This window comes from Mustela erminea, chromosome 5, assembly GCF_009829155.1.
Source record: "Mustela erminea isolate mMusErm1 chromosome 5, mMusErm1.Pri, whole genome shotgun sequence".
NCBI lineage: Eukaryota > Metazoa > Chordata > Mammalia > Carnivora > Mustelidae > Mustela > Mustela erminea.
In genome coordinates, this window is record NC_045618.1 from 4,027,098 (window position 1) to 4,046,174 (window position 19,077).

Consider the following 19,077-nt stretch of genomic DNA (forward strand, 5'->3'; position numbering starts at 1 on the left):
AACAAGTGTGTTGTCTCACAGTCAGAGGCTGGCAGGCCAGAAGGCAGGTCTGCAGGGCCACGCTCCCTCTGAAACCTGCGGAGGGATCCTTGCCCCTTCCTGGCTTCTGGCGGTTTCTTGGCAATCCCTGGTGTTCCTTGACCTGGAGATGGATCACCCCAATTCTCTGCCTTCACCTGGCATCCCTTGCGTCTCTCTGTCCACATGGCCACCTTCTGAGAAGAACACCAGAAACACCGCGTCGGCCATACTCCCGTGTGACTTCCTCCTCATTACAACTGTGGCAACCCTTTCCAAAGAGGGTCACCTTCTGGGATCCTCGGGGTTAGGACTTCAACATCTCTTTGGAGGGGGACCCATATCAGCCCGTACCATGGGCTGGTCCCCATTTCTCCCGACCCCGGTTCCCCTGCCCGGGTCCCTTCTTCCTGCCTGGCTCCGGACGGGTGCCCCCTGCTGACCTCCCGTGCCTCCCACACCCGCCAGGCATGACGACCTGAAGGAGATGCTGGACACCAACAAGGATTCCCTCAAGCTGGAGGCCATGAAGAGGATCGTGGCTGTGAGTGAGGAAGGCGACCTCGGGGTGGGGGGCAGGGATCAGAGAGCAGCTCCCCTCAGCTCCCTGCGGACCTTCCGTGGTAAGCGTCGGCCTCCCCGCTTTTCCTCCCCCTCCCTTGGCCCCACGCCCCAGATGATCGCCCGGGGAAAGAACGCCTCCGACCTGTTCCCCGCCGTGGTGAAGAACGTGGCCTGCAAGAACATAGAGGTGAGCGCCTCCTGGTAGGGGTCCCCACGTTCCCGCTAGTTGGGGTGAGGAGGACAGTGCAGCCCCCCGGGCCGGACTTGCTCAGAGCGCTCTCGGTTCAGGAGAAGTCACTGTTTGCGTGGGCCCGAGCGGAGGACCTGGGCACACCGGGGATGCTCCCCCGCCATGGGAAGAATTGGTCCCCGGGACCACAGCCCGCGGGTGGTGACATCTCCTGGGGTGCGGGGGACGCGATCCCGCTGAGAAACCGCCCTCCCCAGGTGAAGAAGCTCGTGTACGTGTACCTGGTGCGCTACGCCGAGGAGCAGCAGGACCTGGCCTTGCTGTCCATCTCTACCTTCCAGCGCGGCCTCAAGGTCAGAGGGGTCGCTTGCTCCCCTGTGCCGGAGGAGCAGCCCGGGAGAGGCCGGGGGCCGGGGGGGTAGGCTGGGGTCCCGGCCCTACCTGCCTGGAGTGGGGAGGGTCCGCGGCAGAGCAGAGGACCATCAGGACCCTCAGCGGGGGGAGGCCAGCTCCCAAGGGTCGGGAGACGTGGGGCGGGTGCCCAGAGGCCCTGTCGCTCCTCCCCTGAGGAGCCTGTGCTGATGGCAGCCACGAAAAGGAACCACCGAGCCCCTGAACATGGAGAGCCCTGGGCTCCCTGCCCCTTGGTATAAAGGAATTGTGACCACAACCAGACAGAAGTCCCCTCCTTAAGGCCGACTCCGTGAGGGGCCGGCTGACCGGGTTCCTCGCCTCTGCGGGTCTCAGCCTTGGCACCAGCGGGAGCTCCTAGTCTGGGTTTCTGTGGAGAACAATGACTCTGGAATTCAGTGAGGAGGACAGAGGGTTTGTTGAAAACAAATGAGCTCTACCCAGAGGAAAACAACAAAGTTCACCCCTTAGGAGAGCTGCCTCAGGCGTGTGTGTGTGTGTGGGGGGGGGGGTTCAAAGGTCACTGCAGACGCCATAAACACATGACTGTCCATTTCCAGTGAGTTCAGTACAACTGGTCATTCCTCTAGCGTTGAAACAAGGTGATTAGGACCATATACAATTAGAACAATCAGAAGCAATGATTAGAACCATTCATTTCCAGCAAGGATTCTCCCTTCTTTTGATCAATCCAGGCTGAGACTGCTTCCTTAGCAGCCCACATCTGTGGTTTGCTCAACTCAGACAGACCTCCAGTGGGCAGTCAAATAATCTAGGTCTCCCTACATCCTGTCTTAATGCAGTTGGTCCCTAGGACCCTCATGAAAACCTATTATAGTTCATTTTATTGGTTTAGCACAGCTTCCAGTTCAGGGTGACTGTAAATTTTAATTCTTGTCCTCCTGATTTTGCATCTTCCTCCAGGATGTTGATAAAGTACACAGACTAGGCCAGCAGACTCAGTCCCATTGTGTATCATGTTCCCAGGCAGATGCCAATCTGCTCATAAATCTTCCCCAAGTACAATGTTTGACCAAGATGTGGATCCACCTAACTATACAGTCAGCTGACATTTTCTTACCTGGTTAGAAACGGTCTTATTCAATAGCAGAAGAACTTCTTAACACCCTTCATGTGCAAAGGGCTGTGGAGATACAGAGACAAAGCAGACATGAGTCCTGCTCTTCACATGCTTACATATGAAGTGAAACGAAAGGCCTGCATCAAAAATGGCCAGCCAGGGGCTACAAGACGTCCACCAATGCTTGCTGAAATCAAGATCCACAGTGTTGAAATCTACCAGCCTCCTTACCCTATCAAAAGGGAAAATCCTTTTTTTAGTAACTTCCTGTGAATCCATAATCATTTCCAAATACAAGGGAAAAAACAGGTTAGAGCCGTAGATAGGATATGATTTGACTCTGTAAAAATACAGACTCCTGCTTTTTATTTATTTTTTTTTTTAGGATTTTATTTATTAGACAGAGATCACAAGCAGGCAGAGAGGGAAGCAGGTGGGGGGGGGAGCAAGCTCCCCACTGAGCAGAGAGCGCAATGTGGGGCTCAATCCCAGGACTCTGGGATCATGACCTGAGCTGAAGGCAGAGGCTTTAACCCACTGAGCCACCCAGGTGCCCCCAGACTCCTGGTTTTTAAATAAGGCTTCTAAACCATGTGTTTAAAAATCGCTGCTAGAATTTTGACAGGGATTACCATCATCGTGCCCTGTCATTTTGTGAATCTTCTCTTCCTCCGTTTTAGAACATCAAGAAGGCACCTGTCCATGTTTTGGCAACTCTCCCATTGTCCACCATTCTGTAAAGTTCACAGCAATTTACAGCCAGCGCAGCTGCTGTTGCTCTCGCATGATTGCAATGTACCATGTCTAAGGCTGTGCTCCCGTGTGCCCTGGAGGCGACAGGAGCAAAGAAGAGGCTCCTGTGCCCATCTGTTCTAAACACTGAAGGAAGAGGAAGAAGAGCAAATTCTGGGAGGTTGCTGGGGGGAAGGAGTATTAACGATGAGCTCTGCAAAGGAGGCCGGTTTGAATTTGCAGGCAGTCACCTCTGGCATAAATACAAAGACCTCCCCCACCCCAAATCCCACCCAAGGACCAGGAAGTGTTTCAGGAACTCTAGGTATCCTGGAAGATTTTCCCTCTTCCCGAAAAATGAAGCAACGTACTGCCACAACTGTTGCGGTGTCAGATTTCTGCAGCGGGGATGAGAGTCAGTTCCCTCAAGTGGTCCCCCCGCCCCCGGGGTCCCTAGGACTGGCACTTCATTCAGGGAGGCAGGAACTGCTGGTAGCTAGGGACAGTGAGTTCCACGGACATAGCCTTTCCGATCAGGCCACTGTGCTCTCTCAGGGCTCTGCCTCCACCTCTGCTCCTAGGACCCCAACCAGCTGATTCGCGCCAGTGCCCTCCGTGTCCTCTCTAGCATCCGGGTGCCCATCATCGTGCCCATCATGATGCTGGCCATCAAGGAAGCTGCCTCGGACATGTCACCCTATGTACGAAAGACAGCTGCTCACGCCATCCCTAAACTCTACAGGTACGCCCCCAACCTAGCCCTTCACTCCTCAGGGGGTGGCCCCAAGCCCCCACCCCCCCCCCCCCACCCCCGGGCTCTCCCAAGTCTTGCAAATCGCCCTTCTTCTCTTGTACTTGGGATGGTTTGAAACGGTTTGGGGAACTGCTAGAGATGGACAGTGTTGGTGGCAGCTCACACGTCTACCAGTAAGGTTGGGGTGGGGGTGGTGAGCACAGTGTGAGCAGATACTGGGAAGGCTGGGGAGGGCGGATCGCAAATCGCAAACGTTTCTCCTTCAGTTTGGATTCTGACCAGAAGGACCAGCTGATTGAGGTCATTGAGAAGCTTCTGGCCGACAAGACCACGGTGTGTACATGGGCACACACGGGTGGGTGGTGGAAAGGAGGGGCCCAGAGGCCCTCTGCCCTTCCTGTTCACACTCTCTTGCCCCTGTCTGTTCCCCAGCTGGTGGCGGGCAGCGTGGTGATGGCCTTCGAGGAGGTCTGCCCAGAGCGCATCGACCTGATTCACAAGAACTACCGGAAACTCTGCAACCTGCTCATCGACGTGGAGGAGTGGGGCCAGGTGGTCATCATCAGCATGCTCACCCGCTACGCGCGCACGCAGTTCCTCAGCCCCACGCAGAACGTGAGTGGACCCCGCCCCCAGCAGCGCGGGGAGGAGGGCGGCCAGGAGGAGGCGCCCACTGCCCCCACCCCCGTCTCCGCCTAGGAATCTCTGCTGGAGGAGAACCCTGAGAAAGCCTTCTACGGCTCAGAAGAGGATGAGGCCAAGGGCCCGGGCTCGGAGGAGGCGGCCACCACAACAGTGCCGGCCCGAAAGCCCTACGTCATGGACCCTGACCACCGGCTGCTGCTGCGCAACACGAAGCCGCTGCTGCAGAGCCGCAGCGCCGCGGTGGTCATGGCGGTGGCACAGCTCTACTTCCACCTGGCGCCCAAGGCGGAGGTGGGCGTCATCGCCAAGGCGCTGGTGCGTCTGCTGCGCAGCCACAGGTGCGCCCCCCACCGACCGCCTGCCCCACCGGCAAGGGGAGGGGTGGCTGGGGGGGCAGCACCCCCACTCCCCGCCCGCTGACCTACATCCACCCACGCTGCCCATTTCAGGAGGGGTAGGCAGGCCCTCCCAGCTTTTCTCCGACCCTGGGTGCACACGTCGTGCCCCACTCTTCCTCCCTACCCTCTCCCCGCCCCGTACTGACCCCGTTAGTGCCCACCCCCGACTGACGCCCTCCCTTCCCTCCTATTTGGCCCACTTCCCTTCCCTCGGCTCTTTGTCCCTCGCCCGGGCGGAGGGCCCGGGGTACCTCTGACCTGTCTCCCCCGTAGTGAGGTGCAGTACGTGGTGCTCCAGAACGTGGCCACCATGTCCATCAAGCGCCGGGTGAGCACGTCCTGCGTGGCGGTCGGGGAAGCGGTGCCTGTGGGTGCGGGCGGCCCCGGGGACGGCAGGAGGGGGATGCCTTAGCCGGGCGGAGCGTGGGAAAGGGCAGACCCCAAGCACAGGACGAGGAGCAGGGCCAGGACCCTGAGAGGAAAGACTCGGTCATATCTGAGAGGGAGGTGGGAGGACAGGGCAGCGGCAGGAGGGAGTCTGCGCCTGGGGTCGGGAGAGCTGGGGAGCTCTGGGAATGAGGCCCACTCGGGCTGCGAAGGAGCGCCCTGGGGCCGCCTCTCTCGCGCCAGGGTATGTTCGAGCCCTACCTGAAGAGCTTCTACATCAGATCCACGGACCCGACCCAGATCAAGATCCTGAAGGTGAGTGAGGCCGGCTTTCCGCCTCCCTCCTGCCCCCACCCACAAACCCGGACATCCGCAGTGGCCACCGTGGTTCCTGCCAGGTTCTGGGGCTGGGCCCAGGGCCACTGAGTCAGAAGTGTTTGCTCAGGAAGCTGGGCTGCGGGCAGTGCTTTGGCCTATCACCTGTTAAACCTCTGCCGCTTTTCACATGTAAAGTAACCTGATTTTCATAATAAACTAAGGAAGCAGACATTGTCTCCGGTAAAAATGTAGACCCAAGGTCCCTAGCGCAGAGTCAGTTCTGCTGACTCCAGAGTTCCTCCTTTGCCCCCACTGTGGTGTCCTGTCTTCCACCCACCATGTTCCTTTCCCCACACACCTACCCCCGTCAGGGGATCACGCAAACATACACCCACAGAAGTGTTGTCAGGAGCCCCTACCCACATTCCATTCCCTCTCTGCCTCCTCCTTACTGAGTAATTTCATTCAGTGGCAGTTAATCCCAACTCTGAACATCTACTACTTGTCAGTCACAGCTAGATCTCAGGGTACGAGGAATGGCAGACTCATCAGACACTTTGCCCTTTGGAGCTTACAGTCTAGTGGAATGAGAGAAGACACTGAGCCGCTAATTGCAAAACAAATGTAAAAATCCATTTGAGAAATATGGTCAGAAAGAGAAATGCAGAGGGCTGTCAGCACAGAGAAGGAGTTCCTGGTGTAGTCTGGTGCCAAGGAGGCTTTCCTCCAGGAGGTGAGGCTTGAGCTGAGGCCTGAGAAATGAACGCGAATTGTCTAGGCGAATGCAGGGACAGGAATGGCAGGAACTGCTTCACAGGGAGGAAACAGTATATGCAAAGGCCCTGAGGCAGGAAGAGGTCTGACAAAAAGCCAGTATGACTGGGGCATGGAGGGTAAGGGGGAGAGCACTGTGAGGACAGAGGTAGACAGCAATTGGCTCGTGGAGTTTTATAGGCCATGGTACGGATGTTGCCCTTTATCCTAAAAGCAATAGGATGCTTTGTTTTCAGTGGAGGTGGAGGGTGACATGCTCATGCTGTCTATCCGCGAACTCAGGGAATCCATTTAGGGAGCAAACTGGTCTTTCTGCATTTTGGACAAGTTTTACAGTCTGTTATTTCCTTCATCAGTTTAAGGATGATGCAGGGCTGCCCGTAGGATTATTTCCCGGCCTGGGAAGTGTGTTTGAGACCAGGGGTTGTTGAAATACACAAAGCCCACTGGCCGTCCCCCCCATTTTTTTTGCCTCCCCACAGCTGGAGGTGTTGACCAACCTGGCCAATGAGACCAACATCCCTACTGTCCTGCGGGAGTTCCAGGTACGGGCCAGGCCCAGCTCCCAGGGGAGGGACCCCGGAGAGTTGCCTAGAAGCTCCTGGTGCTTAGTGACAATCGTCCTGAGAGGCCGCTATTCTCTTCAGAGCCAGAAGTAGAGAAACGGTTGTCTTAGACCCCCTCCCAGTGTCTTCTGCTGGCTGTGGGCCCGGGAATCACTGTGGGATGGGGAAGAGGGTCGCTCCCTCTCCCAGAGTTTTGTCTCTGGCATGACAAGTCATTGAATGAGGGGTGACAGCCTTCCTGGAAGGCCACTCTCAGGCCTGCAGAATCATGGGGAAGGGGGTCACGGCCAGCAGGGGTCACTCTGTTGTGGTGTCCCACAGACCTATATCCGCAGCATGGACAAGGACTTCGTAGCGGCCACGATCCAGGCCATTGGGCGCTGTGCAACTAACATCGGCCGAGTCCGTGACACCTGCCTCAATGGCCTGGTGCAGCTGCTGTCTAACCGTGACGGTCAGTGCTGGTCTGTGTGTCTGCCTTTGATGAGCGGAGAGCGTCTGACAGACAGGCCTGTCTGTCCGGGCATGATGCATGTTCGTCTGTCCATCCACCTCAGCGTTTAAGTTTGGCCGCATCTCTGAGAGCCACTGGAGGAGTGCAGGGGGCCGTGGAGGAGGGCTGAGGGTCTGGGAGCGGGGCAGGTGCGTGCAGTCCCCCGAGCGCAGCTGCCTCACCACCCGGGGCCCACATGCTCGCTTCCCGGCTGGCAGAGCTGGTGGTGGCAGAGTCCGTGGTTGTCATCAAGAAGCTGCTGCAGATGCAGCCGGCACAGCATGGCGAGATCATCAAACACCTGGCCAAGCTCACTGACAACATCCAGGTGAGGGCGTGCCCCCGCTTGCCCTTTCATCCCAGCTTCCTCCGTGATTTTAAAGCCTGGTAATTAAACACTATAGCCTTAACGAAATCAGCTTCCATACCTTCCATCCAGGCTCTGAAAGGACCACAGGTAGAAAGAGGGGGGACCAGGTGACCCTCACGGGTTGCCCAAGCCTCACTCTCCCCGCTGCGGGTCCCTTGCTGAGCTCCACGGCCTGTACCACGGCTCACATTTTCTCTGAAGCTCTGGCCGATGGACCTCGTGTTTTTCTCTTTATCTTGTGAAGTTGAAACTTTCGAATAAAGGCATCCCTTGAGCCCCCGGCCCGTTTCCTGAGGACCCCACTGTTCATTGGCCAGCACAGATGGGAGGCATGGCATTTGCTCAGCTGGCCACGTGCCCACCCGCACCCCGGTCCTGACCGCTCCGGCACACCCGCAGGTGCCCATGGCCCGAGCCAGCATCCTGTGGCTCATCGGCGAGTACTGCGAGCACGTCCCCAAGATCGCACCTGACGTCCTGAGGAAAATGGCCAAGTCCTTCACGGCGGAGGAGGACATTGTCAAGCTGCAGGTCATCAATCTGGCAGCCAAGCTCTACCTGACCAACTCCAAGCAGGTGAGGAGGGAGAGGTAATCCCCGGACGCGTACTGAGCCCCAGAAACAGCCCAGGCGGGAAGCTGGGACCCTCACCAGGCAGCCGGGAACTCCAGCATCTCTTTCTGTTTGAAGACAGAGTTAAGGTCAAATGTCTAGTGTACCCGCAGGGTCCACAGCTACTCCAAGGGCTCAAGGGCCAGGAAGGATGGTGGACGGGGTCGAAGAGGCTCCCCTATGGGGCTGTGACATCTGGTCTGCCCATGCGAGCGTTCCTCCCTGCTGCCTTGGGAACAGTAGGGCCGGACAGAACCACAGAGGGGTGGGCCTGAGGGAGGGGCCAGTGATGGTGGGCACTGGTGGGCACTCCTAGGAGGTGGGGTCTGTCCGTTCTCCCAAAGCATAGCGATGTTTGACCAGTCTGTGCCAGGGACATGAGGGTAAGTCTCTGCTTGGTCTGGGATGGTACTGGTGTCTGTTGTGTTTCTCAAGGTTAAAGGTTATGGGAGGTACCATAGCCAAGTGAATGGCTCAGCTAGGCTGGTATATCAGGATAGTAAAAGCCTGGTACATGTCCAGCAAGCTGTGAGATGGTCCGAGGAGATTCTTCTAAGAATAAAGTGTTACGTGCGGAGTTCTCAAGGTGTCAGAGAGTCCAAGCACTATGGCAGTTCCCACACTCACTGGCCCTCTCAGTTAAGGGAGGTAGGGGGACAAAGCCAGCCCACTGCCTGTGTTTGTAAATAAAGTTTTATTGGGACACAGCCACGTTCATTCGTTTATTACATATGGATAATTTTGTGCAACAACAGCAGAGTTGACAAGTTGTGAGAGCCCCTAGGGCCCACAGAACCCAAAATGGTTACTTTCTGTCCTTCCTAAAAATAGCTGGGCGACCTGTAGAGCTGAGTGTCTGAGCAGGTGGCTTGGGTCAGCAGCGAGGCTGTTCCCTGGAGATGGTGACATCCCCACCCGCCTGCAGGTGGCCTCTTTGCCGTCCCATCGCGTCTCAAGGCAGTGGCACTCGTGTCTTCAGTGGCTCCTTTGGTCCTTGGTGGCTTTGGTGGGCCCCCGGGACTAAGCTGGAGAGGCAGGGCCATCAGGGGCTGGGACGCTGGTCAGGATTTGGAACAGGCAGCAGTCATGCGTGGAAGCAATGGCGGACAGGGTCTGTGACTGTCGGTGTCGAGGGAGAAACAGGCTGGAAAGCGAAACTGGACAGTGCACCCCCTGAGTGAATATTTGTGTGCCTCCTTTGTTCAGAGGGGAGGAAGGAACAGGCGGGAGGGCCGTTTGGAAAGATGAAGCCACATGGGTGGGAAGTCACCCAGATGGGCTGAGGACCGAGCAGAACCCCTGAGCCCCCAGATGGTGATGGGTGATGTCGGCATGTTCCTGAAGGCTGCTGTGTCTCCATGGCATTGCCCCAAACTGTCACTGTGAGCTACGGTGCAGTTGCTCATTCCTTCTTTAACATAGATTTCTCCAGGGCTCACAGTGCCTGGCACTGCGGGGGTGTCCTCGAGCACGACCGTGGATGAGACGTGTTTACTGGCCTCCAAATGCTCCCAGCCAAGTAGGGGAAACAGTAGGAGACACAGGGCAGGAAGAACTGTAGCAGGGTTGGCACAGAGTGTGGTTGTGGCCAGCTGAAGCCGTCTCCCAGACAGGACACCGGGGGCTGGCCCCGTCACGGCAGCCGGCATAGGCTGTTCAGGCAAATGGACGCGAACCTCCACGTGCCCTTCACCTGAACATGGGTCCCAGGCACAGGCCCTTTAGGACGGTTCTTTGATTCAATAAAGAGAGATTTTCTCCTCTCTCCCGTCCTCCCGTTTTCCACTTCGTTTCTTCCCAGCCTATCCTCAGAGTGCCGGAGGAAAGAGAATCGTTGGCATACGGGGAGGGAGGAGGTGTGGGGGTGCATAGGGATATTTGTGCAAAAGGGTGGTGATGCTTCCACCTCCCGGTACCATGGGTGACATTCTGGGCTGCCACGGGCCGCAGCAATCCCAGCCACTCCCCGCTTACTGGTCTCTAGTACATGCCGGGTCCTGGCCCAGGCCAAGGGGCTGGACACAGCTGTGCCTTGTAAGCCTCAGCCGGTAATCGGGCTCCAGGCCAGAGGCCACGAAAGCTCGGATAATAGAGGTACTGACAGAGGTCTGGGGGCCGCGGCCCAGGGCAGGTGGTCCTTACAGCACCTGGGGTCTGACACCTGGGGCAACTTTCAGTGGTGAGTTTGCTTCTGATATGCCGGCTGACATGTGTGGGAGGAGGGTCTGCTAGGAGTGCAGTGGGAGCCAGAATCTGGCCTCCACCGTGGATGGAAAATTTTGATAGAGTTCTGCAGAATTTAAAAAAAAAAAAAAAAAAAGTAATTTTTGTTTAACATATTATAAAGGTCATGCATGATCATTATAACCCATTTGGAAAACCCAGAAAACTAGTAATTAAAAATATAAGTTAGCCATAGGTCTGCCACTTAGAAAAGATCCCTTTTAATCGTCTATTTCTTTAGCTCTTAAAAAAACATTTCTGGGGACGCCTGGGTGGCTCAGTTGGTTAAGCAGCTGCCTTCGGCTCAGGTCATGATCCCAGCATCCTGGGATTGAGTCCCACATCGGGCTCCTTGCTCCGCAGGGAGCCTGCTTCTCCCTCTGACTCTGCCTTCCACTCTGTCTGCCTGTGCTCACTCTCACTCGCTCGCTCTCTGACAAATAAATAAATAAAATCTAAAAAAAAAAAAAAAAACATTTCTGGTGCCTACATGTAGTCATCCAAAAGTTACACATCCCTGTCTCGTTCAGTATCCTAACTTTTCCATTTCTGTTTCCTTCCAGTGCCTTCGTATTTAGAAGGTTGTTTCCCCGTTCATAGATCAATTAAAAATCCCACCTATATCTTCTCTAGATTTAGATTTTTGTATTTTCTGATCCATCGTAGTACTTTTCTCTTGATGTGTCACAAGTCACCATAAACCCAGGGGCTTAAGACAGTGTGGGTATTTTCTCACAGTTCTGCAGGTTGGGAGTCAAGGCGCGGCTTCACTGGGTCGTGTGCAAGGCTGCCCTGAGATGCCACCGAGGGCTGGGCTCCCGGCCAGCACTCTGCAGGGAAGGGTTCTCTTCTAGATTGGCCTGGTTGGTGCTTAGATGCAGTGCCTTGGGATTGTGGGACCGAGGCCTCGGCTTCTTTCTGGCTGTTGGCTGGGGACTGCCCTCCATTCGAGAGACCACCCTCAGTTCCTTGCCAAGGGGGTCTCCCTACATGATTGCTTATTTCTTCCAGGTCATCAGGAAAAAAAAAAAAAAAAAGTCTCCAGGGCAAGGTTTATATAATGAAACTTAATCACAGAATTATGTTTTACCCCCATGACCTTTGCCCTAGCCTGTTGATCAGAAGCGAGTTTCGGGTCTTGCCCACACTGACGGCAAGATGATTACGTAAAGGCATGAGCAGCAGGAGGCAGGGACTGTGTGGGAGGACCTTACTATCTGCGGGCCACAGCCATCTAGAGCTTGTTTTCATATGTGAGGTCAGGATATATTTTGCTTTCGTATTTTGAAGAACCAGCGTCCCGGTGTGATTTAACAGGTGGTTCCAAGGTAGCAGATGTGTTGACATTGGTTCTCAAAAACGGGTCCATGTTCACCACTTAAAAGTCTTCCCCTGGAAGCTGGAGGCTGCTGGTCGGTGGGAACCTCGTTCTGTTCTTGGTGCACTGAAGCAGGTCTCCTGGGTCTCTTGAGCTGCCTATGAATCCTGCACATCCTGGCTGAGTGAGGGGAGAGTCTTGGTGGTGCAGCTGGATGCTAGGATTTCTGGTGGGTCCTTAGGGTGTGGAAGGGTAGTGAATTGTTATAAGCAAATCCTGCAGTGACAAGCGGGGGGTGAACCAGGCCCTTCCTGTGTTGGTTGTTGATGCGCAGTTAAGGCTGCGGACAGAGGGATCCAAACCCTTAACAACTTCTTTCCACTTCTTTCCAGAACTAGGCAAGGACTTGGGGAGGGAGAGAATCTGGTTAGCCAGCTGGGATGTCTGTAAAGGGAATCAGCAGCATCTTGACAGTGGACCATGTCGATAAGGGCATCGACCGGCCGTGACTGGTCAGACGATGTCTGGCCCAGGGCGGGGAGGGTCTGTGATGAGGGCCACTGCAAGGTGTGCTGGGCCGTCTGGCGCTGAGAGTGCTTACCTGTGATGGGAACAGTGTTGTAGGCGCTGTACTGCTGTAGTCCCTATGGGCTGCGTCGTAGGTACAAGCGAGTCACTGTGGCTCTCTAGCTTTGCCACAGGAGTGACTCTGATTCTCGGCCAGCAGCTGGGGGATTTACATCTCATGGACATCTTTCTGACACTCCCTCTGGGTCACCTGAGGTTAGTCATGTCCTCGACTGGATGCCTGTCAACATCAGGAAGACCCAACTGGGTTCTAGACTTCCTCCGCTGCTTCCTGCTGCCTGGGCACTCTGGCTGTGGGACACGAGATCTGTGTACTTGGTGCTTCTGTCTTGCTTGTAAGCGGTGGAGACCCGGGTGAGGGCAGCAGCCTATGTCAGCAGGGAGACGCTGCGGGGAAGCCGGTCGATGGCCCGCTCTGGGGAGCCTGGGCCTAGAAGCAGCGCTGACTGACTCCTTAACCTGAGAGGAGTCACTTCTGACTCTGCTGCTCCTCTGGAAGGGGGGGCATAGCCCCTGCCTCTCAGAAGGGCTGGGATGTTACATGAGAGCATGTGAAGTGCCTTACACAGCACATGGTGCTGGAAGGCCTCCCTGAAGGACGTCGGCTGCCTGTCATGCCGTGAACGCAGGGCTGGGAAGGCCAGGATCAAGGCAGAAATCAAGATCTGGGGTCCTGGGATGTGGCTGCCTCCATAGACCCCACAGGCCTCCAGCAGCCCCAAAGGCAGCTGCAGTTTGCTCTCGTCTCTTCGGAACCTTCCGTGGGAGCTCACGGCCTCTGGGACTCTGGGCTGCTCAGAATATACCGTGTGGGTCAATGGGACATGAGGACAGCCCTTGCCAAGGGGATCCCCGTTTGCCTCCCGCACTCGCCCTGGCACCCCACAGTATAGAGGCTGGCCCGGGCTGGAGTGGGCAGGGTAGGAGCTTGGTCTGGGACAGGGGGACCCCCGGACTGAGGAATAATGGAGCCCACGGCCCAGAGGGAAGAGATTATAATAGGGCGACCTCTTCTGCGGGGCACAGCAGTTGTCGGAGCTGGGGTCAGGAGTAGGGCCAGGGGCTTGAGGGGAAGCACAGAACGGTACAGCAGCGAGTGGGAGAGGCAGCAGGCCAGCAGGTGTTGGCCTGCGGAATCTGCTGCAGGGCCCGCCCACCCCTGTGTCCCCACTCTCGTCCCCCAGACGAAGCTGCTCACCCAGTATGTGCTGAGTCTGGCCAAGTACGACCAGAACTATGACATCCGCGACCGAGCGCGCTTCACCCGGCAGCTGATTGTCCCGTCAGAACAGGGAGGGGCCCTCAGCCGCCATGCCAAGAAGCTCTTCCTGGCACCCAAACCAGCCCCCGTCTTGGAGTCATCCTTCAAAGGTGGGAGCTGAAATCAAGGGTGATCTCCTGGGGGAGGAATTGGTCAGGACCCCAGACCCGGCCCGTGCCCCTGAGTTTCCAGTCTTAGCCAGACATCAGGACCTTTGGAGAATTTCCAGACCCCCATCCCCAAGAGGGGACAGATTTTAAAATCTCTCAGGAAAGAGGAGGGTCCTCTCTCCTTCCTGACAGCACCCCCTCTCTGCCTTCCCTTCCGGATACCACGGGCTGGGCCTCTGGCCCTGATTCCTTCCCACTCCCATTCCAACTGCACACCCTCCCCATGGGGTCCAGAGCCTGACCAGGCAGGTCTTCTTCCTCCCCCTTGACCCAGCCTGGCCAGCCTCTTCCTCACAGCTGCTATCCTCATACCCACCAGGCCTTTCCCCAAGCCTGGCCGTGCCGAGGCACACAGACCCCATTGCCCCGGAAGAGAAGCCCCACTCACGTGTCGGCCTCCCCCCAGACAGAATCAAGCAGATGGGCCAGCAGCATCTCTGGGCCTGGAGCCCCCTGCCACCCCCTCTCCGCCCTCCTCCACAATCCCACCCACCCCATCCCTCAGCCCGGGCTCTAGTCAGGCCAGACAACCTTATCTCCTGGCACGAGGTCCTAACTTCTGGCTGGAAGTCCCTAACAGGACACAGCCACTGCTTTCACCTGCCTTGGTGGGGGGGGGGGGGGTCCCGCTGTCCACCCGACCTGAGAGATAACTCCCCCAGGGTGTTTCCTAATACCTCCTCCTGCCCTCACCTCTAACCCTGCCCCCAGACCGGGACCACTTCCAGCTGGGCTCACTGTCCCACCTGCTCAATGCCAAGGCCACAGGCTACCAGGAGCTCCCAGACTGGCCAGAGGAAGCGCCAGACCCATCTGTGCGAAATGTGGAGGTCAGCGGGGGTGATGGTCGAACTGTGTGTTTGGGGAGCGGGGGGTGCGGCGCAGGTAGCAGAGCGCCCGGCAGTGCTGGCCTGGCTCTCCTGACACCCTCCCCACATGCAGGAAGAAGATCTCTCCCTTATCGAGACCCACGTGGGCCTGTTGGGCGAATACACAGAGGTCCCCCTGCCCGTGTGCCGTGCTCTCTCCCTCCACCCCGTGCGGCCCCTCCCCTTCGCCTGGTGTGCTGTAGCCTGCCTCTCGGTTCACAGTTCTCCCTGTGTCAGCAGCATCCCCTCCCCTCCCCATTCTTCTCTCTTGGAGACCGGACCGAGGAGGGCAGGGTGCGCGGTGGAGACCTCGAGCTTCCCTTCCTCCGCCCCAACCATGATTCGATGCTGGTCTCGCCCCACCCCCATCTCCAGGTGCCTGAATGGACCAAGTGCTCAAATCGAGAGAAGAGGAAGGAGAAGGAGAAGCCCTTCTACTCGGACTCTGAGGGGGAGTCAGGCCCCACAGAGTCTGCGGACAGCGGTGAGGAGATCAGCAGAGCAGGCGTACCGTGGCCCTGGCCACGTGTGTGTTCCACATGGTTTCACATGTGCAGCGGGTTGTGCAGCTGCGTGCGCGGACCTGTATGTCTGTGGATGGGCCCAGGGGGTGGCACGTCGCTTTCGAGTCCATCTGTGTCCTGGTGGGTCCAGGTGACGTCTGGGGCCGGGGGAACCTCGGAGGGTGCAACTTCCCTGCTGAGTCATGGTGGGATCCCAGGGCACCTGTTCTGGATCCAAGGGGGTCTGCACACAGGGAGGGGCCCTGAGCCGGCTCCTCCACAGACCCTGAGTCCGAGAGCGCCTCGGACAGCAAGAGCAGCGGCGAGAGTGGCTCCGGGGAGTCCAGCAGCGAGTCTGATAGTGAAGACCAGGAGGAGGAGAAAGGGAGGAGCAGTGAGAGGTAAGACGGGAGCCAGCCAGGTGGCTGGTGGGGTTCAGGGCGTCTCCTCTGGAAAACAAGGGGGAGTGCTCAGCCTTAGCCACTCTCCTAAGAGCCCCTGAGCTTCCTCCTGATCTGGTGGGGCCTGCAGACCTCCAATCCACTCCCATGATGGCTGCTGTGGCTGGCTGCAGGGGTCTCTGTGCTGGGCCTGCCCCCTCACGGGGGCAATGTGGAGAAGCAGTCTGGGGCCTGGGGCCAGGGGCCCAGGCACAGAAACCCACATGTGACCTCCACTGGCTTGATTCCCCTCTCCTCCCTCCCACTTTCCTGGGCTTCTCCTGCTCTTCTGGGAGGCAAGGAGAGGTGTCCAGGCTGGGCCTGAGCCCTATTTGCACCCCCTCCTCTCCTCCAGTGAACAGAGTGAGGAGGAAGGTGGGAAGAGGAAGACCAAAAAGAGGAAGAAGGTGGCTGAGGGACAAGGAGATGGTTCATCTTCAGATGAGGGCAGTGACTCCAGCAGTAGCTCCTCCGAGTCTGAGAGGACGTCAGAGACAGAGGAGGAGCAGGTGGAACCTGCCTCTTGGCGGAAAAAAACAGTGAGAGCCTTGGGCCCGGAGCGGGGCAGTGGGCTCCTGGGCCAGAGCCTTTCCCATGTCCTGGGCCAGGCCCAGTCATCTCTGCGCCATCTAGAACGGACCATGGTATCACCTATCCAACCCACAACAGGCCAGGTTCTCTCCTCCCGCACCTGCATCCCATTTTTCTCTTTCAGCCTCCCAGTGGCAAAAGTGCCCCCGTAGCCAAGGAGATCTCCCTGCTTGACCTAGAGGACTGTGAGTTTGGGTAGTAGAAATAGCAGGGGAAGGAAACCTCGGGAGGGTGGCTTAAGAAGGTCCATGGGAGCTCTGGATTAGGTTCCTCAGATCTCCAGGGTAAGAGAAGGAGACAGAACACACTCCTGCGTTTGAGAGGGCAGGGGGACAACCTCCCCAGGTGTGGGGTTGGAATGTAGGAGCGGAAAACCACCGGGAGCTTGTAGGCTGCCCTGAGCGTCGCTGTCCGCGGTGCTGAACCGTGTGCTCCCTGAGCTCTGTGCTCTCTACTCAACCCAAGCCAGTTCCGCATTGCCTCTCCCTCATGGCCTTCCTCATCTCCTCCCACAGTCACCCCGGCCAGTGTCCAACCTGTATCTCCCCCTACAATTGTGTCCACCAGTCTGGCTACTGACCTGGAGGGCCTGACACTCACAGACTCCCCACTGGTGCCCTCGGTGAGTGGGATGGGGGAGGGACTCTGGGGCAGGGACACCTCTGTGGTGCATCCTAAAGTGTGGATTTGTGTGTGGGGTGAGATGTAGGGGATAGCCTTGAGTCTCCACTGCTCGATGACCCTAGGTGAGGGCAAGGTGGGACAGGCCCTCTCCTTGTTCACTTCCACACTGGCCCTCCTCCCCTCCAGCTGCTGAGTCCAGCGTCAGGTGCTGGGAGGCAGGAGCTGCTACACCGTGTAGCTGGCGAGGGGCTGGCTGTGGACTACACCTTCAGCCGTCAGCCTTTCTCGGGGGACCCCCACATGGTGTCTGTGCACATCCACTTCTCCAACAGCTCTGAAACCCCCATCAAGGGCCTGCACGTGGGTACCCCCAAATTGCCTGCCGGCATCAGCATCCAGGAGTTCCCTGAAATCGGTACGGAGGGCCTTGGACGTGGTGGAGGAGGTGGCTCCTGGGCAGAGTCAGTCTTTCTGTGGCTGCTGGTGCCCTCCGTGCCGGGCCAGGCTGTGAGGGCTCAGAGAGGGCATCTGATATGATCACGCCCTGGTAGACAAGATGACTAGGAAACAAGCAAGTCTGTATCAGGGCAGAAGGTGCTTGAGGCCTTGGTGATTTCAGGACTGACTTAAATGGGGGAAGAGGATGGGAGAGTATTTAGATTTAAGGAGAAAACCAGGAACCATCTCCCAGGGGCCCAGAAGGTCAGGAGTGCATGGTGGGGTGGTCAGCTCTGGCAGTGGTGGGTTCCAGACCTATTAGGTGATGGTGTCCCCCCTCCCCCTTTCCCTGCCTCGTACCCGCAGAGTCCCTGGCACCTGGAGAATCTGCTACTGCTGTAATGGGCATTAATTTCTGTGATTCAACCCAGGCGGCCAACTTCCAGCTGTGGTGAGCATCTAACTCATGGTGGGGCAGGGCAGAGGATGGGGAGAAGAGGGAGCAGAACTGCAGGGATATGTCATGTGCTTCCGGGTGTGGAAGCCATCCCAGGCCCTCAGATCTTCTCTCTGGCTCTCTTACTGCCTTCGGGCAAAGTGGGAAGTGAGGGGCAAGACTCCAGCCTCATTTCCTCTCCCTCTGTCTCCTCCCACCGTTGCAGTACTCAAACCCGGCAGTTCTATGTCTCCATTCAGCCACCTGTCGGGGAGCTGATGGCTCCCGTGTTCATGAGCGAGAATGAGTTCAAGAAGGAACAGGGTGAGTGCTCCCTGGGGTGGACGGGAGGGGCTCAGTCATCCACAGTGCCGTCGTCGTGCTGGAGGAGCCTCCCCAGCTTCAGGCAGAGCCTCAGAACAGAGGCTTCACCGAGGGTGGGGCACATCATTGAGGCTTTGGAGGGAGGGGAACTCAGCCAGGCAGAAAATTCTAGGCCAGCATTCCAGCTTGGGGGAAATATCGTGAGTACGTGTCAGGGAAGGTTACCAGGAACAGAGGAGAGTTTGGTTTGGGGCTCAGGAGTCCACAGCAAAGAGGGGTAGTCAGAACAAAACTGAAAAGGAAAGGTCTGCTCTAGTTTCTGGATGCCTGGGTTGCTGTGCTACAGGATTTCAGTCCCAGAATTTGGGAGTTGGAAGGGGTCGCCAAAGCTACCAGGTCCACCAGCACTGTGAGGGAGATTAGGACTGTAGACCTCATTTTCCTAGCCATGGAGGGTCCCCGAAGGTGTCTGAAGAAGGGACCAGGTCCCTGAGGAATGGACCAAGGGACCTTGGCTTCAGCAAGGGGAATCCGGCAACACCAGCAGCAGCTGGGACCGCCCTGGGGAGCCTGCGGCAGCCAAAGAGGCAGGACAGCTTGGGGAGGAGAAGCATGGGGCTTTGTGAGCGCTGGCTCGATATTCTGACCCCGCCACTTCCTCGGTGTGTGACCTTGGCCTAAATCCTGTCACCGTGTATAAGGCTGTTGAACTAGACCTGGTGAGAGAGGTTGAGGACCGGGATGAGCGCGCTGGCAAAGGCATTGCAGGGCTGGGGCAGGGAGTGGTGCTGACCAGGGGGCAGCTGAGGGCCGCTCGCTGCCCTGAGAAGGAGAAGAGGGAGGTGTACACGGATGGCAGGGTGGCAGGGAGAATGGCAGTGCCCTTGCCTAGGCCAGGAGTCAGCAGCCTTTTCCCGTGATGGGCCAGAAAGCAAATGTTCTAGGCTTTGTGGGCCATGTGATCTCTGCTCAATGACTC

At 57.3% G+C, this 19,077-nt stretch overlaps 1 protein-coding gene across 1 annotated transcript in view; it reads left to right on the forward strand.

The window, feature by feature from the left end:
• Positions 1-19,077, forward strand: part of AP3B2 (adaptor related protein complex 3 subunit beta 2) — a 28,987-nt gene that overhangs the window by 7,597 nt on the left and 2,313 nt on the right. The window contains exons 2-24 of the mRNA XM_032341991.1: positions 487-562; positions 695-769; positions 1,030-1,125; positions 3,578-3,738; positions 4,017-4,083; positions 4,183-4,365; positions 4,450-4,733; positions 5,067-5,121; positions 5,424-5,495; positions 6,755-6,817; positions 7,160-7,292; positions 7,550-7,659; positions 8,101-8,277; positions 13,627-13,813; positions 14,585-14,703; positions 15,118-15,226; positions 15,529-15,646; positions 16,041-16,224; positions 16,401-16,461; positions 16,792-16,898; positions 17,087-17,315; positions 17,705-17,789; positions 18,001-18,098. Coding sequence (XP_032197882.1) covers positions 487-562; positions 695-769; positions 1,030-1,125; positions 3,578-3,738; positions 4,017-4,083; positions 4,183-4,365; positions 4,450-4,733; positions 5,067-5,121; positions 5,424-5,495; positions 6,755-6,817; positions 7,160-7,292; positions 7,550-7,659; positions 8,101-8,277; positions 13,627-13,813; positions 14,585-14,703; positions 15,118-15,226; positions 15,529-15,646; positions 16,041-16,224; positions 16,401-16,461; positions 16,792-16,898; positions 17,087-17,315; positions 17,705-17,789; positions 18,001-18,098 — 2,849 coding nt within the window. The remainder of the gene's footprint in view (positions 1-486; positions 563-694; positions 770-1,029; positions 1,126-3,577; positions 3,739-4,016; positions 4,084-4,182; positions 4,366-4,449; positions 4,734-5,066; positions 5,122-5,423; positions 5,496-6,754; positions 6,818-7,159; positions 7,293-7,549; positions 7,660-8,100; positions 8,278-13,626; positions 13,814-14,584; positions 14,704-15,117; positions 15,227-15,528; positions 15,647-16,040; positions 16,225-16,400; positions 16,462-16,791; positions 16,899-17,086; positions 17,316-17,704; positions 17,790-18,000; positions 18,099-19,077) is intronic.